Source organism: Camelus dromedarius, chromosome X (genome assembly GCF_036321535.1).
Source record: "Camelus dromedarius isolate mCamDro1 chromosome X, mCamDro1.pat, whole genome shotgun sequence".
Lineage (NCBI taxonomy): Eukaryota > Metazoa > Chordata > Mammalia > Artiodactyla > Camelidae > Camelus > Camelus dromedarius.
The window spans coordinates 12,090,577-12,115,369 of record NC_087472.1 but is presented as its reverse complement, the minus strand read 5'-3'; the positions used below and the strand labels follow the sequence as shown (position 1 = coordinate 12,115,369).

The 24,793-nt window shown below is 43.5% G+C and overlaps 1 protein-coding gene and 1 non-coding gene across 3 annotated transcripts in view; both read right to left on the bottom strand.

Moving 5' to 3' along the window:
• Positions 1–24,793, bottom strand: part of FGF13 (fibroblast growth factor 13) — a 442,238-nt gene that overhangs the window by 183,214 nt on the left and 234,231 nt on the right. Inside the window, exon 3 of one of the 2 annotated variants that reach the window (XM_031445397.2) lies at positions 1,594–1,761. The exons of the other annotated variant lie outside the window; for it this stretch is intronic. Coding sequence (XP_031301257.1) covers positions 1,594–1,761 — 168 coding nt within the window. The remainder of the gene's footprint in view (positions 1–1,593; positions 1,762–24,793) is intronic. 2 annotated transcript variants of the gene reach the window in all.
• On the bottom strand, positions 13,366–13,438 carry TRNAL-AAG (transfer RNA leucine (anticodon AAG)). The gene has a single exon. It is a non-coding gene; the product is annotated as a tRNA-Leu (tRNA).

Genomic DNA, 24,793 nt, shown 5'->3' with positions numbered 1-24,793 from the left:
ATAATAACATAATTATATAATAAACAGTATATTTCTATAATACAGATATTGTTTTGTGCTTGCAAATATATATATCACACACATGCAACTTTAGAGAAAAGAAAAAAATACTGGAATGTATCATATGTACTAAAGTAATTGTCACTAGCTGAACTTTTTTTGTTTCATTGAAGCATAAAATCAAGTTAGTATCTCCTCTACGAAACCATGAAAACTTGGACTTACTCACTGTAAAGGGTCACCATTTACATCTCCAGATGAGTAAGTGTTGACATCAGAACTCAGAGGCAAAGTGGATAGCTGGGATACCAAAGTTTGGGTAGAAAACAAACGCAAATGCTCTATTCTATTGCTGAAATAGAATTAAACATAAAAAAGGTACACTTCTCATTTTCTGCCAAAGAACATTTAAAGCTCTATGTGGAAGGAAGGAAAATGGGGAGACTTTAAGATGTAAAAATTTGCTTCTAAAACTATAGACTAGTCAATTTGGGGTAATTTCCTTAGACACCAAACTTTGAACAGAACTATGTGGCAGTCTTTTCCAGGTCAGAAAGACAGTTGTACTGAAGATCCCATAATGCTGCAAAAAGGGCAACTTGAAATAAGAACAAGGGCCCTTCTAGAAATCATACCAGAACCACTTACGCCAAAGTGCACACCGGCTGCCAAAGGACTGGTGAATTCTGTCACTTCCAGTGTCATTCACTGGGAAACTGCAGGGATAGTATCTGGTCTGGGGGGAACACGAGCTGTTGGATGATCAGTATTTAATTAGAAGGCATAGTATACTTCTCAAATATCATTTTGGAAATCAAAATGGACACAGGTGGCAAAAAGCTGACCACATTTTGTGAGGTGAAAAATGTCCCTGTTTGATATATGCCAAAAAGGTGAGGGGGGTGGGGGTGAACGGATCCTCTTTCTGGAGACAACTTTAAAGATAGATTTGGAGCGTGGATCGTGATGAACACCTGAGTGACTTCAGTTTAAGTAACAGCAAGTAGAGCTTTCCAAACCTGTACTTGAGCTGAAAAGCAAAACAAGCTACTATGGGTTCCTCGAGGCATGCATTTCACTATGGCCAAGCGCACGGGGCGTGCATGACATGGGGAGTCGGGGTCTGCTTCAGCCGACTGAGTAGATCATGAGCATTCTTCGAACACAATGCAGAAGGCTTTATGGAGTGGAGAGGAGTGAGACAATTTGGCACCATCTTCTCATTGTTTCATTTGGGAAGGGCCATTCCTCAGCCGACTGCTGCTTCAGGAAGGCAAGGTGATGGGAACAGACCCAGTGGCCCGATGTTGGCTACAGGAGCAAGCAACTTTAGCAGCCAAAACAGGGCAGCGTCATGAGCCCAGCTGAACGGCACGTGTCAGCTGCGAGAAGCAGGAAGAGCCCGAGGTGACTGTGTTAGACAGTGTCCCGCCCGAGGCTGCATAACACAGTCACTGGCGAGCCACGGGCCTCGGAACGATGTCAGGGGCCAAACAACACACAGAGGGCAATCAATGCACAGTCAAAAAGGGAGAGAGAGAGAGAGAGAGAAGGAGAGAAAACAAGCAAGACACGCGTCCGTCGTGCACAAACCTTCGGGCTCTGTGTTTTCTTTGTGATGTACTTGCTTCAGCGGGCAGCAGAAGATTTCGTGACACTTAGCACGAAAGGGGGACTCTTTTTTCTTTAATTCCGCAGATTGGATGGAATCTTGCCGTAACATAATGTATTCCTGTGTGCCAGGGGGGGCGTCATCCAGAACTGTGGTCACCACATAACAAAATGAACTCAAGTTAGAGCTTCACGAAAGCAGCGAACGTCTTACATCAAATCTACTCCCAGGGAAGACTAAAGAAACAACATTCCCTAGGCGAGTTTCAAAGAAAAGCATTCAGCAGTTTGGGGAGTTTATTTTAGGGCCTTGGTTTACAGTACAAAAGCCCTGGGAACAGCGGACTCAACTCTGCACATCACTGTTGCGAGCACAAGGAGAATGTAACAGTCTTTCAACTGGACCGGAAGTGCGCTCACTGAAACATACTCATACCAGTACCCATAATGGATCTAAATAAACACCATGGAGAGTTCACGTTTCAATTTGAGATAACATAGAAATATTTACAGGTGACAATGGCACATGTCCAGCAATGATTAGTGCATTCGTTTATGTTTCTTTCCTTGATCTGCTCTGGTGAGGGCCCGACTTCCATGCTTTTTACTCTTTGTTTTCCAAAGACAACTGGGGCTGTCACCAATACCCTCCCCATATTCAAAACCCCCTAACGAAGAGAAGAAATTCCACTTGAGAGCCCAATAATCAACACTGGATAGAAGACCTACCTTGCTGAGTTGTGGAAGACAGGGGCCCGGCGCACTGATTTGGGCCTTAGATATACACCAAGTCCCCTCTCAGCTCTCTAGGCCCTTTGGTCACTTTCCTAAGTAAGATTGTGAATTTCTAGTGTTTTCTCCCTGCAAAAATAAGGTGTCTTCTTTTTCAGGGTCCACTGTAACATCCTTTAGCCTGATAACTACCCACTGAAGTGGGTGCAAATTTGATCTGCATCTACAGAAACGGACTGACCCCAGAATGGATTTTTTTTCTCTTTCACGCTCTGCCCAATGAGGCCATCCCATTCTGCCAGGAGTGAGTCAGTGCCCCAAAAGCTATGATTAATGACATGCTGACTCATTCTACTCCCCCAAAATGCATACACTTAACATGCATTTAGAAGGACCGATATCATCAGCAAACTTCCTGTGGCAAGAAGAATGCTGTGGTGTTTGTAAAACATAAACCGCTTATGGCTGAAATGAAATGGGATCTGTAGCTTCCGTGCTTGGCAAAACATTTCCAGCTCGTTGGCTGGGATCTTAACGGACTTCAAGAACTTTCTTTCACGTAGGAGTAAAAAAATGGGCTAAAAACCAACATAACTTTAAAATTAGTATTATGAGCTTAGAACAAGTTCTTGATAGATTGCCTGTATGTGGAATTGTTGTCTTCCTTTATAAGTCATTAAATTATGCAAGAAGGTAATGAATATTTTAGTCAGTTCTCTATTTTCCTCCTGCATTCAGCAGCACTAATCGAAAATATTATAGAGACAAACCACCACAGCTTTTCTTGGCAGACAGTTCTCTTCATCTACTAGGAATGTGACTCTAATTTCATGGAATCTGGTCCTTGAACGCACATCTTTGCAACAGCTGCTATTCACAACATTTGCAACCATTTCCTGCCATGAGCAGAGAGTTCTGATAATATGGACACATCAAATTCCAGCGTCACAGGTGAAGACCAATTCTGGTTTCACCATCCAAAATATTTAAGGAAAACCTTCTCAACTTGGAACTCTTTAAAAAAAAAAAAAAAAACAGCCACGGTTATATAGAAGCCGAGAAATTCCGTTTTCATGCACTGCATGTAAGAAACAAATTGTAAGATTAAAGGACCACTGGAGGATAAAAAAGAAAAGAACAACTTCGGGATAATACATAGGGAAGTTGTTATTCAGAAAGACGTGATAAACATCAGGAGACTGCCTTCCATTTTCATTTTTCAGTACTCACAATGACGTCACAAGTGGGCATTTCTGGAGATTAATGGCCGGCTGGAACTAATAGCCCTTGGCAGACTCTCCAGCCATCAGCTTTTCCCAGCTGGTCATTAATTCTCAGAAAAATGCCTGGCACTGCCATCATTATTGTTTAATTAGATACAACTGGTTATCTGTAACGTACAACAAAATTCTAGTGAAAGCACCCCACGGAGCGGTACAAGAACCAGCCCCCAAATTCATCATGGAGGGGAAAGCAGGAACGTCACCAAAGTGTAAGATAACTGCTTTCCACAAAATTCTCTCTCCTGTCTTCAAATGGAATTTAGCAAGTGCAAAAGGTGCCAAGATGAGCGCATTTAAGGAGCCATCTGAGTAATGACCTCAGGCACAGAACATTTCCTTGGAAACTGTCAACATCTAGGAGTTAATGGCTCAGTTTTGGTCTCAGGCTGTCTTTACTCAATGCCCCAAACATCAGTCAATTCAAAAACAGAAGAAACAAAGAGAATATTCAATCTCTCAGTACCCTGGTGTCATGCTGACGTAAGAGCTAGAAATATTTTGCACTTTTTAACCAGAAGTGGCATTGTACAGGACAACACTTCACTCAAGTCTATAAAATCTCTGAACGTGAGGATGTTTGGGATGAAAAATTAAAACTATTATATTAAATTCACTTATTCCCAGGGCTCCTTCCAGTAGGACAGTGGCTGTCTGTGCAAGTGAGAGCAGCAGGGATGACAGGTGACTTCCCACCGGACCCCAGCACTAAGGCAGGTGGGTACCTTAATCCTACTTGCTTAACAAAGAGATGAGGACACGACGCTTTCATGGGGTACTAGCTCTAGAAAAGGGAGAGGAGAGCTGTAAAGAAGTCAGCTCATCAAAAAAGGGAGAAAGAATGGGATTTATCTTTCCCTGGCTGAGTCAAACAATTTTTGCCATTTTCCCCCTTCTAGAACATTCCTTCTTGCACGTGACCTCTAGCCTCTGAAAACTACTCTTCCCTTTGCTCATCTGAACCCCTGGTCCACATTTATTCAACGACTCCTGCTGTCCTTCTCAACAACATTGATCCAATCTTGAAGGTGGACGAAAGACTCCAGTGATTAGGTGGCCAGTAGACTGACACAAAGCCTCTTCTGGTTTTAGAGGTTCAACCTAACTCTTCAAGACAGATAAGATGGTAAGTGTGGCTCAGGGTTGATTTCTGGATGGTGGGGCCCCATGCTTTGAGAAAGGCTGCCGAGCCCCATGACAATAGCAGCCAAAGAGTTGGCCTCTGCTGGGAAATGGACCCACACAGCCAGTGCCCTTGGCCTTGATCACACAGCCTACCTACTCAGAATCCCTAAGTCCCACAAGACTGGTCGAGAGTTGGAAGAGACAGGTGCACACATGCACATTCACACATCCACAGACATGCAGACACTGAAAGGTGGCATACTCAGACACGGGGGGACAAAAATATGTGACTTTACTGGTGGGATAATAGGAGCACAATTTATGAAACACCTACTCCACGTTATAAAAGGTATTAACTGACTAACCATTAGACGGGCAAGGCTGCATCCAGAACTGGCTTCCCAGCAGCAGCACTGGATTGGCAGTAAACCATCCCCACTCTCCTTGAAGCTTCTCAGCAGTCAGCAAGATCAAGGCCAGGGTCAGGGGCCACGGAAGGGCGCCGTCATGGTAAGGGAAGAGAGTTTATGTCTAAGCCCGATGACCTGGACTAAGATGCTCGTGTTCACAGAAATACAGTGTTCCCATTTCAAACCAGACATAAAGAAAGCATCAATCTGTAGCAAAACAATCTTTGATAAAATTAAAAATAATTCCAATGTAATGTATACCTTAAATGTATTTTTTTTCATTTAAAAAGATAATAGTCGTTTATCTTTTCTATGTTTGGAAAATCCAGTTCCTGTTTTACTCTGTAACTTTTATCAATAAATATAACCTTGGCTACATAAAACACCTACCCAAATATTTAGTAGTGGCACAAACACTACAAGGCAATCTTCCATGTCACTCCAATCACAATTTCTTTAGGGATAATTTAATGCAACCACTTTGTCTTAAAATACAAGGAAAACAAAGCTCAGGAGGAGGAAGTGACTTAAGTCACACAGCTACTAGAAAAGTAGGGAGAATGACCTACACAAGAAAAAGCTGCCTGTGCCCCTCACAGAGTAATAAACTGACTGACAGATGGTATCTCTTCCAGAATGATGTCTGGAATCTCTTGAAAATGTTTGATTGTGACTGGCTTCATTGAAATTTTTTTTTTGGTCTCACTTATTTTGTTTTTTAATACAGAATGCTTCTGGTCACAGTGTCCTAGGGACTGAAACATCTCGACAACCTTTAAAGATTACTTATAGATTGATTGAAGCTGTGGCTTTCACACCAAATTTTGCGTCTTCCTCCATGCATAATTGTGGAGGTCACTGACACCACTCAACAAGTGGCCTTTCTCCCAGACACAGTGTAGCTCACTGCTGGCTGCCTGTTGCTCCAGCCAGCTCTGCCGTGTGTGTGTGTGTGTGTGTGTGTGTGTGTGTGTGTGTGTGTGTGTGGCTAGAGACATGCCTTTGGCTGGTAATAACTATTAGTACAGGAGCTCCAGATAGGCTCACAAAATGATGTCATAGCTACTTAGAGAAATGTTCTCGGCAAAAATTTTCTCAGCCTTTGATCTTAAGACCCTCCTTGGGCCACATCAGAGGCTAAACTGCTATAGAAAGCCTACTTTCTTCTATCAATCTTTTCCATGGTTAGAGCATTAAATCTCAGAGGAATGAGGCTTCCTCACCTACATACTATAGAGTGAACTCTCAAGCGTTACACCCATCTTTCTAGAAAATGTGCTCCCTGACACCACACTTCTTCCCAGGACAAGCTAGAAGAGCCCAGGCACAGCTCGTTTTCACTACTGCTTTCATATTTTTATTTCATGTATTGAAAGCTAATCTCTGATCCACATCTCATGGTTGCCCCCAAGTTCCCTGGGACGACTCAAGAGCCCAGGAAACCCCACCTCATAGGCTCTGTTGACAGCCAGAAATTCCTCAGTCCTTGTGAGAGTGACTGGAAAATTATATTGTAATGTTGTTAAACATTGTATCATTGGGAGAGTGATCGATGCCAACAAATTCACCTCTGCCTCGCCATATCTCCTCGCAAAAGGTACATAAGTCGCAAACTCATTTTACTCTGTGAGTTAGGAAATACCACCCTTACTTTCAAGCAAGCAGAGTTCTCCTCTTTCTTCCATCACTTACTGATGCCTCCTTCCGGCCCCAGCGATACTGGAGAAAGGTCACTCAAATACCTCAGCAGCCCATCTTGACTGGCCCTTTGGCAGGAACCGTAAAACAAATGCCCATAGATGGGCTGATGTATAAAAACCATCTCTCAACAACCATGAAGTACGTGTATCTCATTGTGGCTTTGTGCTAGCTGGAATTCCAAGTACTATGGCCATGCCAGTGATTCAAGAAGTGGTAAAGGGAAAAAGAAGGCTCAGGAAAAGAGGTGGGAGAAGGCTCTTACAGTTGGTCAAGACGTGAGCCCTCCCATGTCTTGTTTCATCTAAAAAACGCACTGGTTAAATCCTTCCCTCCCTAGTTAGTCACAAGCTGCACTCCAGCCCATCAAAAGGCAGTTAGTTCAATTTAGTGGCGACATCAAATTCATCAATTTACAAGCTCAAATTGTCTTCAAAACCTCCAGGAAATGCACTTCTCACCTAGAGGCTGTGGAAGAATTCTTGCCCCTTAGTTAAAAGAGGTGCATTGTCTAGCTAATGGACAGCATTAGAACAAAATTCCCAATTACTGTAGCTGAAACCCAGAAAAAAATTCTAAAACAGAAACATTCCAATGAAATGAGTGCTTTCCTTTGCACTCACGCCTACCACGGTTTCTAACTCCCCATTCAGTAAATAGAGCTGGTGTTTCTTCTCAGGAGGGCTGTCCCTGCAGGGATTACAGATGGAAGAAGACAACGTACTGGATTAGAACCCCTCTAAATTTGTTGAAGAATTTCAAAGCAAATGGTATTTGAGTTTGTTTACTCTTGGCAGGCTTTCTGTTTAAGCAAGAGGCATTATGATTATTTGAAAAGCCTTGAGCCATCAAATGTCCTTAAAATAGTATTCAGTGATTTAGGTGTAAATGAATCATAAACACTTAAATTAAACTTCCCCCTCATTCCCTACAAACCCAGCTGGTTAAGGGAGTTTTTTAGCTATGGAGCCCTCCTTAGTTATATTAAAAGTAAGGTCTTCTGAGGTGGGCTCTAAGCTGGATTTGGTGCTAGCCTTCAGAACAATAGGCACACTCACATTATATCTTAGAAAGGAGTAAAGCAGCGTGCCCGGTGTGTACCACACATCATTTCCAATATCCAGAACAGTTCTGTTAGGCAGGTGTCATTATCGTCCCCATTTGGCAGAGAGGAACTGGAATGTCAGAGAGGTTATGAAACACGTCCAGAGGAACCCAGCATCAAGATGAGAGCTGAGATTCAAACTGGGGTCTTCATGTCTCCAGCGCTTACATTCTTACTCACAATGCCGTACCTTATATTCGATTTTATATCTGGGGTAGGCAGAATAACGGCCCCTCAAAGATGCCAACATCCTAATCCCTGGAACCTGTGAATCTGTTACCTTAAGGCTTCGGATGTAGTTAAGGTTGTTACTAAATTGACTCTTTGATGGATTATCCAGGTGGATCAAATGTAATCCTAAGAGCTCTTACAATCAAAAGGAGGGGGCAGAAGACAAGGTCACAGAGATGAAAAGCAAGAAGAGACAGGCCAGATTAAAAGTGTGACAGGACTCAACATGCTGTTGCTGGCTTTGAGGAGGCCCAGGAGTCAAGGAATACACGTGGCGTCCTAGCAGGTGGGAACCGTGCTCAGTTGACAGCCAGCAAGGAGACAGGGATTTCCATGCTCCCAGGAACTGAAGACTGCGCACAACCAAAATGAGAAGGGAATGGACCCCCCCCCCCAGAAAGAAATCCAGCCAGGCCAAGGTCTTAGTTTTGTCTGATCTCTGATTTATGGAACTGTAGGATGACACCTTTGTGTTGCTTAAGTCACTTAGTTTGTAGTATTTTGTTACAGCAGCAGAAAACTAACACAATATCCATAGTTTAATGCTGAAAACCTCACTATGTTCTAAAGCCCATAAACCTCCTATGGTTATTTTAATAACAATAATCAAATATCATTCTATGGAATTGACATATCTTCATCATCTTCAGCCTGAGAAGAAAACACCTGCACAAAGATGCTTCCTTTGGCCGTTTTATTTTCCATTCCCTCTCATAACACTACCTTTCCAGAGTCTTTCAACAAATAATCATTGGGAACCTATGACACACGAGGCACTACTCAATGCATAGAGTATGCAGCGGATGGGGAAAAAATGTAGACAAAACCCCTCGCCCTCATTGAGTCTGTACATTTGGGGTGGGGGTGGGGGACAGATAGTAAACAAATCAGGCAGGTGAGACCTCCAAGGGTCTCTTGAGTCACTCATGGGAAGGGAGCTGCTCGGAACTGCTGCTGGACCCTACGTCAGAAATAAACTCCTACAAGTTAAGCTCCTGCCACGTCAGTTCGCGTTCAGTCGCAGCAATCCAGAAAGCCTCGCTTGTGAAGGATATTGACAATGAAGCATTGACACTGGAGCATTGGACACTGACATTGATACAGAGGCCTGAGTGAAGTGCAGAAGAGAGGGCACCACGGAGACTTCTAGAAGAGCATATCCAATAGAGGGATGAAAGATGCACAGATCCTGAGGGAAGAGAATGACTTGCTGTTTTGTTTTGTTTTGTTTTAAGGAAATGAAGAAGGCCAATGCGGCTGGCAGTGAGACACTGACGGGGAGAGGGGGAGAAGGTGAGGGCAGAAGAAACAGGACGCCCGCTCCTGAAGGCCGCTGTAATAACTCAGGCTTTCATTCTCAGCGCCGGGAGCCACTGGATGGTTTCAGGCCAAACTGTGATGTGATCTGGTTTATGTGAGCAAACGTTCACTGTTGCGCGACGTAAGGAACAGACTTCAGCGGGGAAGGACAGGAGCAGAGGGACTGGTGAGGAGGATTCAGCTATCATCCAGGCAAGGGAGGAGAGTGCTCAGGACTCAGTGGGGTGGTGGGGAGGAAGAGGCTGTGTTCTGGGGACCTACTCTAGGAATATAGACTCTGTGAACAGAAGTTATGTCTAACAGCTAACAGTACGCAGCATTGAACAATGTTGTTTAATATAGACATCCTTCGAGAACGGTAATTCTGCGGAATATACACTTCCCAGAGGGAAAATGTTTACTCTGGATTCGCTAACTCTACTCTTGAGGCATCGGAGGGATGGCGCCTCCTCACACATAGCTCTCTCCCGCACAATTTCATTGTACTAAATGCGTCTGCATAGAACATGATCGAGTCGGTACCCAGCAACCATTAACTCTATAGGAGAGTACTGATGGCTGTGATGTAGATGAGGATGGGCAGTTTGCAAAACAACATTCTCAAGAAATTGATTCTCTTGAGTCTTTACACCATTCTTGTTTCTCTTCTATCCATCTATTCCCTCTGTCATTATGTCAAAGATTCCACCAAACACATCTAACACTTCAAGTGCTAGTGAGAGAGAATGGTGAGAAAAGCACCTTAGAACCGAGGTGCCTGGACACCTAGCGCAGGCTAGGAGCTTACCCCTCACGACATCAGTCATATCATCTGTGTGCCCAGATGTCCTCACATGGAACTGCCCAGATGATCTCTAGAGCCTTTTCTGTTGCTTAAACTGGTGTGTACTGGGGGAGGGGGGGTCTTCCCTCTCCTTGATATCTTCTTCACTGTGAAGTTCACTAGCATAGCACTGCTGACTTCTCCCTGCCCCACCATTCACTCTTTCCTCGTGAGCTTTTAAAAGACAAACTGACATCCGTAGCCGAGCCCATTCCTTTCCCCTTTCTCCTTGAGAGCCAGCTCATCACAAAAAGCAAGCATCCTGTCCTGCTCCTCTGTATCTTAAATTTTGCAGGTGGAGGCCGCCAGCCAGGTGAGGGATAGGAGAGTAAGCCAGGAATCTCCTATGATCCAAAGGGGCCTGTGACTGAGCAGCTACGTCTAATTATGGGGTTTATCATCACAATGTCTACCTCTTCCCAGATAAAAGCCTCGTCTCCCAATATGAGCTTTATTAAAAATAAGGGTGCTATTTTGTTGCTCATACACCTTTCTCTTTTGACTTGTTTCTTAATTTGCTCACAATTTGGACAGCTGGAGACAATGAGTATCTCCCCCCACCAAAAAAACAAACCTCCCACCAAAACTTGTGAATGCTCAGAATCATGGCTTTGGGTATATTGGTGAAGTCCTAAAACCTCCACAGAATGTCAAGCTCTGCTGGCCAACCTGGCCCATGGCAGCCACCATTGCTTTCATGGCCAGGATGAGTACCAGGAGACCGGTACCCCAGGCCAGTAAAAATGGGAGGAAGGAATGGAGAAAAGAAGAGGCAGAAGGGAGGGGGGAAGTGAGCAAGTGCCAGCTCCCTCCTTCACAGATGGAAGGAGCAGGCCGCCACGTTAATTTTACCAACCTTCTGCTGCCGTGGAAATGACTAGCTTCAGTGATGTTCCCATACTCCCACAGGAACCTCAGTCCAAAGCCCTATTTCACAGCGGCAAGAAGGGGGATGGAGAGGGATCGCGCAGGTCATACGTGAAGACAGGGATGTGAATCCAAGTGGGAAACACAGCTGGGAATTCATTCCTCTGGGATTGCACCGGAGCAAAGGATCCACACCAGGAGGCAGGAGGCAGCACTAACTTTCCTAATCTTTCCTTCCTGCCTTTTCTGCCAGCCCCTGCCAGTGAGTCCCCTCTGACGGGCATCCAATATTTGCATTAATTAGACTCATACAGAGAAACCCGGTCATTTGAAGAGGGTCTGTTGGCACCATGGAGAAACTGAACCATGCCACCGGTCACAAGATTGAAAAATGTCAGCTGGGGAATGGAAACATTTCCCACTTTTCATACTAGAGATGGCCCTCTGCTTTCTCCTTTTTGGACAGTCAAGTGGTGTTCAAGATTGCACCAAAGAAAGCCAGGGCAATACGTTCCACATAAATTCTCTCCCAGTCAATTAGGCACTTAATTGGTGAGTGGTGGAAGAGATGCTTGTAGAGTTCCTATGAAATGCAGAAGAATCACGATCAGTAAGCTTTTAGAGTTGTCTAGAAAGCACTTCTTTCCTCTTTTCTCTCCCAATGTCTTTGGTTGACAAGTATTTAACTGCCAACTTCTCAAAGGCGAGCTCAGTGCACCTGAGACATTCTCAGAGGCTCAAGACATCCCCTTTGAGTCAGTCCTTGGTTGCCAAAGAGATCCTCGTCAGGTCAAGCTATGGCAATCTAGAAAAAGTGTTTTGGGCTGAGGGCGAGGTGGGTCCCACTCAGATGAAGGAGGCAGCAATGATCATGCGCCGACCCACATGTTCCTTTGAATTGCCAGCCTGTTCCTGCAGGCTGTTTTGTTATACCCTCCTCTGTTCTACAGGAACTTTAGGAGACCCTTAACCAGACTGCTGATGAGCAGAAGAGGAACATGGTTATCTTTTTGATATCCATATTTAGGGTGGTTGGAATTAACAGAGGAAGTGGCAAAAACAAGTATGAGAGGCAGTAGGCATGCCTCGCTGGGAATCTCCAGCAACAGAAGGCCTTCTAACTCTGCTCCTGGCTTCATCTTTGCCTCTTTGCCTCTGAGCACGTCCACTTTGCTTCTCTTTTCCCAGAAGCCCTCTGGAAGCATACTGCCTCAAACGCTGTAACCAGACTTGTAATATGCTCTGGCAATGGCTGTGGAAAACAGATTGAGAAAAGCCCCTCAGCTCAGGAGGTAAAGCAGGAACTGTTGCCATGGTAATTGGATTAGCTCCACTTGTCAGGGCAAAGGGCAAGCAATTACTGAAGAATACTGTAATGGTTAGTTTTATGTGTCACCTTCACTAGGCCAGAGGGAGCCCAGATATTTGGTCAAATATTATTGTGAGTTTTTCTGTGATGATGTTTTTGAATGAGATGAATATTTGAATCAGTAGACTGAGTCAAGTAGATTGCCCTCCCTAATGGGAGTGGGCCTCACCCAATCAGTTGAAGGTCTGAATACAACAAAAAGGCTGACCTTCCAATAAGTAACCAAGAATTCCTTCGGCCTCATGACCTTTGGGTCATCTGGATCATCAGCTTTCCTCCTGCCTTTGGACCGAAAACATCAGCTCTTCCTGGGTCTCAAGCCTGATGGCCTTTGGACTAGAACTATACCATCAGTTCTCCTGGTTCTCAGTCCTTAGAACACAGGCTAGAAATAAACTATTAACTCTTCTGAGCATCCAGCTTTCTCATGCACCCTGAAGGTCTTGGGACTTGCCAGCCTCCATAATCATGTGAGCTAATTCCTTATAATAAATAGATCTGTCTGTCTGTCTGCCTGTCTATCTATCTATATCATCTATCTATGTGTTTATCCTTGATGGACACCTGGGTTGTTCCCAAGTTTTGGCTATTGTGGATGCAATGAACACTGGCATACAAGTATCTCCTTGTGTCCTTGTTTTCAGTTCTTTGAAGTATATACCTAGGAGTATAATTGCTGGCCATATGGTAAGTCTATGTTTAGCATTTTTGAGGAGCTGCTAAACTGCTGTCCACAGTGACTGCACCATTTTATTTTATTCTTTTGGGCGGGGTGATTAGATTTATTTTTTAAATGGAAGTACTGGGAATTGAACCCAGGACCTTGATGCATCTTAGGCATGCACTCTACCACTGAGCTATACATCCCCCACCCATGACTTTACCAATTTACATTCCCACCAGAATTGGACAGGTTTCCAATTTCTCCACATTCTCACCAATACTTGTTATTTTCCTTTTAAAAAATTATAGCCATCTTAATGGGTATGAAATGGTATCTCATTATGGTTTTGATTTGCATTAATCTAATGACTAATGATGTTGAACACCTTATGTGCTTATTGGACATTATGTATCTTCTGTGGAGAAATGTCTATTCTAGTTCCATGCCCATTTTCTCCATTGAATTTTAAGAGATAGAAATTAAACCCGTATCAGATAGATGATTTGAAAATATTTTCTCCCATTGTGTAGGTTGTCTTCACTTTCTTGACGATAATTTTGTACAAAAGTTTTAATTTTAACAAAGTCAAGTTTATCTAATTTTTCTTTTTTTTGGTCATGATTTTGTAATCTGTTGCTAAATCCAAGTACATAAAGAATTATCCATATACTTTCTTCTAAGAGTTCTATGATTTTTAGCTCTTATATTTAGTTGGTTCATCAGAGTTAATTTTTGTATATAACGTGAAGTAGGGGTCCAACTTGATTATTTTGCATGTGGAAATTCAGTTGTCCCAGCACCACCTGTTAAAGTGTCAATTCTTTGTCTCTTGAATGAATGTGTCACCTTTCTCAAAAAAAAAAAAATCAACTCGCCATAGATATATGGGTCTATTTCTGGGATCTCAATTCTACTCCATTGGTCTGTATATCTATCCTTAGGCCAGTACCACACTGTTTTGACTTCTGTAACTTTGTAGTAAGTTTTGAAATCAAGAAGTGTGAGTCTTTAAACTTTGTTCATTTTTGCAATAGCTTTGTCTGTCTAGGGACCCCTTGTAATTCTATATGAATACGAGGATTGGCTTTTCCATTTCTCAAAAAAAAGCTGTTGGGTTTTCATACAAATTGCACTGAATCTGCAGATCACTGTGAGTAGTACTGCCATTTTCATAATATTAAGTCTTTCTATCCATGAACACAAGATGCCTTTCAATTTATTTAGGTCTTACTTATTTTTTCTTGGCAATATTTTGCAGTTTTCAGTGTACAAGTCTTTTAATTCCTTGGTTAAATTTATTCCTAAGCATCTTGTTCTTTTAGATGCTATTGTAAATGGAATTTGTGTCTTAATTTCCTTTTCATATTGTTCATTGCTGGTGTTTAGAATCCACTGTGTATAGATCTTGGACCATGCAACTTTGTTCAATTAGTTTATTAGCTCTCATAGCTTTCTTGTAGATTCTTTGAGATTTCCTATTAATAGTATCTTGTCATCTATAAAAAGATAGTTTTACTTCTTCCTTTCTAATTTCAACATCTTTTATTTCTTGTCCTTGCCTGACTTCTCTGGCTAGAATTTCCAGTACAATGTTGAATAGCAGTGGTTAAGATGGGCATCCTTGCCTTGCTCCTGATCTTAGGGGGAAAGCTTTCCATTTTTCACCATTATGTTAGCTTTGGGTTTTCCATAAACACCCTGTATCATGTTGAGGAAGTTCCCTTCTGTTCCTAGTTTTTGGAGAGGTTTTTTTTTTTATCATGAAAGGGCTTTGGATTTGTCAAATGCCTTTTCTGTATCAAGTAGAATGATCATGTGGTTTTTTTTCCTTCATTCTATTAATGAGATATATTACAATGATTGATTTCCTTATGTTGAGTCACCTTTGCATCACTTGGATAAATTCCACTTGGTCCGGGTGTTTAATTCTTTTAATATGCTGTTGAATATGGTTTCCAAATATATTATTAAAGATTTCTGCATCTGTATTCGTAAGGATATTGGTCTGTAATTTCTTTTCTTGTCATATCTTCATCTGTCTTTGGTAGTAGGGCGATGCTGCCTCATAGAATGAGTTAGGAAGTATTCTCTCCTCTTCTACATCGTGGAAGAGTTTGTGAAGGATTGTTGTTAATTGTCCTTTAAATGTTTGGTATAATTCACCAGTGGGGCCATCTGTTCTTGAACTCATTTTTGTTGAGAAATTTTAAATTAGTGACTCAATCTCCTTATTAGTTGCAGGTCTATTCAGATTTTCTATTTCTTCATTATTTAGTCTTGGTAGGTTGTACGTTTCTAGGAATTGATCTATTTCATCTAGGTTATCCAATCTGTCCGTGTACAATTATTCATAGTTGGTTTTTTTTCTGTAAAGTCCTCTAATAGTCCTTTTATCTCTGTAAAGTCAATAGTAATGTCCTCATTTTCATTTTCGATGGTTGCATCTTCTCTCTTCTTTTCTTTGTCCATCTAGATAAAGTTTTGTCAATTTTGTTGAACTTTTCAAACAACCAACTTCTAGTTTTAATGATTCTCCCTATTGCTTTCCTATTTTCTATGTTTTTAATCTCCACTCTAATCTTTATTACTTCCTTCCTTCTGCTAGCTTGGGGTTTAGTTTGTTTTTCTTTCTCTATTTCCTCAAGGTATAAAGTTAGGTTACTGATTGGCAATCTTTCTTCTTTTTTAATGTAGGGATTTACATTTGTACATTTCCCTTTAAGCATTGCCTTTGCTGCATCCCATGGGTTTTGGTATGTTGGGTTTTCATTTCTATTAGTCTCTACGTATTCTCTAAATTCCCTTCTGATTTCTTATTTGACCATTGGTTGTTTAAGAGGAGGTTGTTTAATTTCCACATATTTGTGAATTTCCCAGCTTTCCTTCTATAACTCATTTCTGGTTTCTTTCCATTGTGGTCAGACAATATACTTTGGGTTATTCTAATCGTTCACAAATTGTTGAGACTTGTTTTATAACCTAACATATAGTCTACCTGGAGAATGGTCCATGTGCACTGGAGAAAAATGTGTATTCTGGTGTTGGTGGTGGAGTGCTTTGTATATGTCTGTTGGTCTAGTTGGTGTACAGTGTTGATCTATACAACAATCTCCTCAAGAGAAGTTGGGAATCAAATGAGAAATTAAATGATTTTCAAAAAAACTAATTCTCCTTCTTTCTCACGTATCCTCAAAGGAGCTTCAAATTCTTCATAGACAACCAGCAAAGCCTTTAGCTCTCTACTACGTCAAGTCGCATATCAAGGAAAGCATGGTATGATTGTATAGCTCAGAAAATTCAAGCCATGCAAAGTCAACTGGTAGTTGACCTCAGCTCTCGTTTTGTAGGACACATGACTGGGGCTGGTTTCAGAACAAATGACATGTGATACCTAGGCATGAATCCTGTAACCAGACCAGTGTTTCTCAAACTTCTTTCAGTAGCAGAATTACTTCTTTCAAACAAACCCTTGCATGGAAACAACATACTGACTGGTTTGAGAAGGAGGTACAGAGGGAGCCCCGCTGGCTTTCATCCTTTGCCTCTCAGTCTGCAAACTGCCCTCCTCATGCCAGGAGGTAAGAAAACCCCTGCCCCAGATCACAGACTTTGAAGCTGAGAGCAAGGATGGAGAATCCTGCTCCAGAAAACATTTCTATCCTCTAGGACAGTGGCAGCCACCACTTCTGACTGGACTTCCAAGTCAGGCACAGAGCAGATGTGATGTGGAGAAGAAACCGAGACACATGGCCTTGTGAAGACCCAGCCCAGGCAAATGGCAGTGTTGTCATCTTTAGCGTCAGCTCTCCAAGGCTGGCACTTGGCTTCAACAAAGAGGTTTTCTATTGTAGTGTCAGAACTTACCTCCCTTCCCCTCTTCTGTGCACCAAGCAAATAAAAACCAGCTAGTCTATTTTCTCTCTAACACAAAGTTCCTAGAGACTGTAAGAGTCAGCCCTTCTGGTGTGGAGGTAAAGCCTAACTTCATCTCTATCTGCCAGAATTTGTATCTAGACATATCTTCAGCCAGTGTATGGGAGTCAGGCATTAGGCAGTGGGGGACAGAGGACCAGAAGGCAGCACATGCGATCCCACCTCCTAAAAGAGAGCTTTCATTCAGGCCCATAAGGTAAACTCATCTCCAAACGGAGCTACCAAGTCTGTACGTAGAAGAGCACAACTAACAGAGGGCAGATCTATCAGAAGGGGAGAGAGGGGATAACACCAGGGACCTGGGGTCACACATCACTGTCACCAAATGGCTGATTACACAGCAGACAATGAGCTCAGGTACTTCAGCTGTAGAGAACAGAAAATCAGAAACCACCCACTCATTCCACAATTTTTATGGAGCAGCCTCTATGAGCCAGGCACTGTTCTAAAGTAGAAATGCCCAGAGCAGTCAGAGGAATAGGTGGTTAGAAGAAATGCAGGATTCAGAGAATGTCTGATGGTGAGATTCATAACCCACCAGGAGGCAAAATGCCCGTATCTCCGATGGTGAGGGGACAGCTAATGACAAGTGAGAAGTTGCATCAGGTAGGGCGCTCTGAGTCTGGTCCTGCCCCTGCCTCTGCCTCTCCTTGGCTGTGGGACCTAGAACAGGTTAGCTCCTTTCTGGGTCCCAGTTTCTGGCTCTGAGAAATGAGACAGCTGGGAGAGATAAAGGACTTTTCCGACCGTCGTTAGAAACGGAGCCTGAAAAGCAAACACTAAATTAGGTAAGTGTCCTGGAGTATAGACTAGACAAGCATCAACGTCCCTCATGCTGTGATGATGATAATGAGAAATAACAATAATGATGATAGCAACTACTGTTTGCTGAATGCTTACGAGGTCCCAGGCACTCTTCCTATGTGATCATTTCTGTCAATGCATCGTGCCAGAATGCTAGATTTGGAAAAGACCATGCATGTTTTAGCAAAAGGAAAACTAGAGGCAGACCCATTCAGAGATCACAGAATATGAACTTGCCATCTGCATCTCCTAGTCCTTCTCATTCCTCCCAAATGATAACCCACTATTTTACTTCCTCTTTTTCCATATTTGAAATTGCACTAGCCCAGCTATAAATCTAACAACTGTGGGTTCAGTGTTTTCCCCATCGCTCTGCATGAGTCCCAAGTGCCCTGGGCAAGTACACTGGGTCTGCAGAGTTGGAATCTTTCCTTCAACTCCTTCAGTGTTATAACAGAGTGAATTTTTATTTGACGGGAAAAGATTGTGGATTTCATTCCATATTTTATTTGCCTGGGTCTATCCACACTGGAAAAGGTTAAAATCACCACTTCAAAGTAATTCTGTGCTCTCGTTGCCCTGAGGTGATTATCCTAAATGAAATTTGTCAATAATCAGCATCACCGCTCTAGCGTGCTATCAAAATGTTTTAATGCAGGGAGTGAAAAAACACTGAATGTTGTTATCCTGATGATACAGAGGAGAGCCAAACATAATGCCATGTGCTACCACCAGAATAGCAACCAGTTCCATGTGTTTAGTATTTCAGTTTAAAAAGTCCTTTCCCATACAGTCCTTCATTTGGATTGAATTCTGATCTTCGCAATAACTCTGTGAAATAAACAAGGCCACTTCTAGCCCGATTGTTACTGGGAGGGAAGCTGAGGCTCCAGGATTTGTTTAATGTCACCCAGAAAAGACAGGCCAGAATTAGGAACACAACCAGGTCCCTGATCAAAATCCAGCACGTAACACAGATAAAATTTTTTAGGTTCAAAGCTCATTAGCATATCCATTTACTCAGCATCTACTAAGTATCGGATCTGTGCTGGGCTCTGTCTGAGAGGAGGAAGTGAATGTTTACGTGAGGTTAATCAATGAATTGATCGATCCTGGCTTCTTTCAGTCTAGTCTTCCGCGGCTCTCCAGAGAGAAGAGGTACACATCTGTGGGGTCTGTTGCTGTGAGAATGAAGGCTTTTCTTTCCTGGAGGCACCGCGCTGAAGCACACACACACACAATGTGTACAAACTGAAAACCACGTGAGCTAGGCCACTCGGGGCTTGTGGCAAACTTAGAAGACACCCTGGGAGGGAAGCACCCTTGGAGGGGGATTACTCAATTAAGGTTTGTCGGCATTGCCCCTTGAGAGCAAATTACTGCGCAAGACTCTTTTTATTTTTCCTTTTTGAATCTAAATTCCACAACAAAGACAAGAATAAGAGTTGAATGGGGTCCCCCCCAAAACAGGCTGAAGAGCTGGTCTTCAAGAGGGAAGTGCAAAGATTGAATTAGCACCTCCACATACTGAGCTGCTGGCCGAGAGGGGAGTGCTTTTCCTCACTGAGTTAAAAGGCAACAAACTCCTAATTTTTCCCATATTTGGGCAAGAAGATCATAAGAAGCCGTGCCCCCTGGGTTTGGTATGGAACCAGAGTGTGAGTGCTGTCACTTAGCGGTGTCCTTGTCACTTAGTCTTGGGAGGGTGGGGAAGGTGGGAGGGGGCCTCCTCCGCCAGATGCCCTGTTTACAAAGGCTGTTTTGCCCAGGTGTCCTTTCTATCTGTGCAGAGGAGGGAGGAGTGTAAGCCTCCTCTCACACACCCCGTGTCACCACTGGGTCCCGAGTGCCTCAGCCTGGTCGCCTCATACACGACAGGGGTAAGCTTGAGGTGAGAGTTTTAGGCCTATGCCTTGTGCCCTGCCTGGCCACGGATGTCGCCACGCACACCTCTGGGCATGAGGAGAAGGAAGTGAGAGAGCTGAGATGGCCCCAGGGGAGGCAGGCCCACGACTGGAAAGAGAGGCCATATCCCCGTGTCTGTGAAAGGCTAACAGTCCCCCTGCTGTGCCACTCTGAGGAGTCACCCTACACGAGGCACGGCCAGTCACAAAGGCAGCCCAGTCATGTCCTGCAGATTCCTAGAAGGTTCCTAGGACACACTTCCTAGGAGACCCAGAACAGGGCCTCAGTCAACATTTGTAATTGAATTGCTTGCCATTGGCCATCTTTAAAATAATGACAAGAGAGGTCCCTTCCCCTGGGACGCTTTGAATCACTGAAGTTCTACTTTCTTCTACAAAAGAAAAAATAAAAGGCATAGCCAACCAGCGTCTCCACGGGGCGTACGTTCACCCATGACTTAGCGCCCCCTTAGCTCACCACTCGCCCCCTCATGTCTGAAAACTTCACTGTCTAGCTGAATTGGAAGCGAGCTGCTCCAAAACACCGAGGTGGGGTGGTAGGTTTGTTTGTCTATTTGCTTCCTTGCTGTCGGCAACTCCTAGGGGAGCACTTGGCGCTGGGTAAACAGGCGCAGGCAGCGCTGAGCCCAGTTCTCAGGAGGCTAGATCGGCCTCCTACACCGCAGAGCAGGGCACTCACTGTGACATGTCCCGATCATAAACAGGCAGGAACCAAGGCGATAAACTGGAGTGACAGATACGCTGCCAGATGATGGAGAGGGAATGGGTACGGGGAGCTGAGGAGCGGGGATGGAAAAGGAAGCCCAGGAGCAATCTGGCCACAATCCAGAAGCCTGAGGCTTACAGAACCACCCGTGGGAAGCACAGCCAGCCACCTGGAGGCTCTAATGAGGACAGCACAATACTTGGAGAAAACAAAGACTGGGCTTGATTGAAACTGAGATGCGCTGGGGGCCCCACGTCAGGAGGGGGGAGAATGACTGCATTGAAAAGGCCAAAAATAAGCCACTGCCTTTCACAGCACTTCAGTCTTCTCTGGAAGGGCACAGAAGTTAGGAGACCTGGGGTCTGTCTCGGACTCTACCACTTACTGGCTTGTGATCTCGGGTGAGTCACTTAAGTCTGAATGTTCATTGCTTCCTTTGCAGAGTGGAAACAGGTAGTAGGAACTGAGGTGTGAGACAGAGCAGCTGACACCATCAGGACGACTCTGGGTGAATGTGCTGGGAGAGGAGAGCTGGGTGTGAGGGCCTGAGTGTGTGGGAGCCGGTGAAAGCTCGTCTCCAGTGGAGACCACAGCCCTGCTCAGGTAGCCGCTCCGCTGCCCTCTCCGGGTCCTCCCATTCTCCCCCAAAAGAATCCACCTGCTGCTGGGGAATGGAACTTAAGACACCCAGCTTTCAACAACACCATTTGAGAAAACTGATAAGACACTATTTTTCATCGACGTGCCATCTGGCTTACAGATTATCTCTACTGGCTCCTTAAGACAATGGAAGGTCATGGAGACTGACGTGAAGGATCTGCCTCACCATCCCGGGTGCCTGGTTCAATAAAATGTAACCCAGAGTCAACCTCTAAGGAGAAAAGTAAAGCATATTAACTTTCTAAAATTGTGTTGCTGAAAGGGAACCCTCCCACACTGTTGGTGGGAAGGTAAATTGGTGCAGCCACTATGGAGAACAGTATGGAGGTTCCTTAAAAAACTAAAAATAGACTTACCATATGATCCAGCAATCCCCCTCCTGGACATATATCTGGAGGAAACTCTAATTTGAAATGATACATGCACCCCAATGTTCACAGCAGCACTGTTTACAACAGCCAAGACATGGAAACAACCTAAATGTCCATTGACAGATGAATGGATAAAGAAGTAGTGGTATATCTATACAATGGAATACTACTAAGCCATAAAAAATAAAATAATGCCATTTGCAGCAACATGGATGGACCTGGAGAATGTCATTCTAAGTGAAGGAAGCCAGAAAGAGAAAGAAAAATACCATATGATATCACTTGTATGTGGAGTCTAAAAAAAAAAAAAAAAAAAAAAAAAAAAAAGACAAATGAACTTATTTACAAAACAGAAATAGACTCACAGACATAGAAAACAAAAGTATGGTCACCAAAGGGGAAAGGGGGAGGGGATAAATTAGGAATTTGGGATTAACACATATACACTATTATATATAAAATAGATAAACAACATGGTCCTACTTTATAGCACAGGGAACTAAGTTCAATATCTTATAATAACCTATAATGGTAAAGAGTCTGAAAAAGAATAAATGTATATGTATAACTGAATCACTCTGCTGTACACCTCAAGCATTGTAAATCAACTATACTTCAGTAAAAAGAGAAAGTGAATCTACATAAAATAAGAAAAAAACCAATATAGCATTGACACATTTCTATGTCTATGAAAAATATATACCTTTTGATGGCTGCATTGTAATCTATTTTATGAATGCCTTTTATTTATTTATCTTGTCATTTAGGTTGTTTCTGCTTTGTGTCTTTACTTTAAAAAATGAAAATAAAATACTGTCTTTGTAGGTAAAAACACAATTGTGTTGCTGAAAGTTCACTGTCTCAGTTGGGTTCCCTAGAAACAGATCCTAAGACAGAGATACTTTAGGGGAGAACGTGAGTATGCAGGAGAGGGCAGGGGCGGGAGCCAACCAAGCAAGGCTGTGCTCTCGGCTGCAGACGAGCTTTCACTTGATCCCACACACAGGGTGCTCTGGAGCACAAATGGCACCATAAGGTTGGTCCCACCTTGAGGCCAAGGAGTTGAAGCAGTCATTGGCTCTGGGCTACTACCCCCAGGGATGAGGAGGCCACACCCCTTAGGTAAGAAGCATCCTGCTACAGGGAAGGGGGCAATTATGACCTGGAGCAACCAGCACACTCAGCAACGAAGGGACAAGTATACACGAAAGGGAATGTTGGCAGGGCACCAACAGTGCCCACTACACTAGCTGAACATCAAACTTTTACCACTGGCCAGCCAGCTTCCTGGCTACCTGTCTAACCTCACCGGCTACTACTCTGCCCCTTGCTTGCTCCAAGCCAGCCACAGTGCTCTGCTTGCTGGTCCTTGAACATGCTCTCATCTTAAAGTCTGCACTCGCTCTTATCTCTGCCTGGAGCTCTCTCTGTGCAAATATCATCTTCTCAATTTAGCCTGCTTGAGCCCCTCGCCACATGGCCTCACACACTCAAGCAGCCCCATCGCTCTTCCTTATTTTTCTCCACAGCACTTATCGCCATCTGACATAAAATATGTTTTATTTATGTTTATTGTGTTTTCTTTCCCCCTTGAATGTCAGCCCCAACAAGGCAGGAATTTTTGTCTTTTTTTTTTTTTTATTCACTGCTGTATCCCCAGTGCTTAGAACAACGCCTGGTTCATCAAATATTTGTTGAAGAAGTAAATGAATATCTCCATAATTTTAATGCCCTTTCCCCAGATCTTGAGCTAACTGGAATCTATTTCCAATGTTTACATTTTCCCCTCTATTTCATCTACACCATTTCCAGTGCATTAGGCTCGTCTAAAAAAAAAAAACCGTTTATAGTAATGGTCTTGTTTATTCCCACTTCATATTTTCAAATGGCACCAAATCAACTACAGTCATCATATCCACACTGGTTGTAAGTCATGTTTGCCTTGAAAGTAAAAATGCTTAAAGCACCCAGTGCTGCCAGTCATGAGGGACAAGACTCAGTAGACAAAATCCAAATGGGGTAAAGGTGTGGTGTGTATCCCAAAAGGTTCCCAAAGCCCCCACACTCACCCCGATAAGCTGTTTGGAGTCCAGGCAGTGGCAGTACCCACTCCTTCCTCTTTCCTACCATTGCTCCCATTCAGCGATGACTGCCTTGTTAAGTTGGCTCCCTCTGCCTAGTAGAACTTCTCACCATTTCCTTCCTCCTTCCACTCCCTTCTAGTTGATACCCATTCATCCATCAATTCTTAGCTCAGAAGGCCCTTTCTCTGACTCTTCACAGCTCCTCCTGCTATTAGAGCTCTTCCCATACGTCCTCCAGGGACTTCAAATTATATCTGTATGATGATTTCATTCTTTCCGTAAGACTATATATACCACCAGGGCAGGGCCCCATGTCTTTCTGGCTCCCCACTGTATTTCCTGTACCGTGGCCAACTGTTAACTTACATGAACAGCTTACTAAATGAGTTGGTGGTGAATGGGTAAGTAAATGAATGAATGAGAAGCAGTTGAAATAATGGAAATGATCTTCCTTTCTGCCTCACCCTTTCACAGAACCTCCTGGTTGTTCATTTAAGACCATTGCCATTAGGTGGTATCATTCCACATTCCAATGCTCTTAGGAAGATCACTTTGCAAGGGCTACTATTTAACAGAAAAAATATACTATACTCAATTTTTAAATACAAAAACTGAGAAAGCACACAACAGTGTGGCACTCATCTAATCTCACTGTGATCACAAGGGAGTTTTCCTGTCCTTGGACCCGCACCATCGCTTTTGCCTCTAGCAATTGAGCCCCTCAGCTTCCATTTCTCCAGCTTGCCTGGAATGAGGTTGAGTGCGCGACTATTCCGATCCTCTTAAAGACCCGTATTCAGCAGGTCTTCATCCAGGGCACTGCTGGCCAGACTCTTACCAGGTTGATGGCTGGTATGTAGCCCTTTCTTTGGTTTAGCAAGGATGCTGGGGTAGGGAAAGAGATGGGGAGAGGGAAGAGGGGTCATGTTTGCTCGCTCCCCTAGGCATGGCCATTTTCCTTTCTTCCCCATCCTTCTGCCTGCTCATAGTACTGGGGGTGAGGGGAAAAGCAAAATTCCTCCTGCGACTATGAAAGTCATGAGCTAGCTGCCTTTAGAGACTCTACTCACTGAAT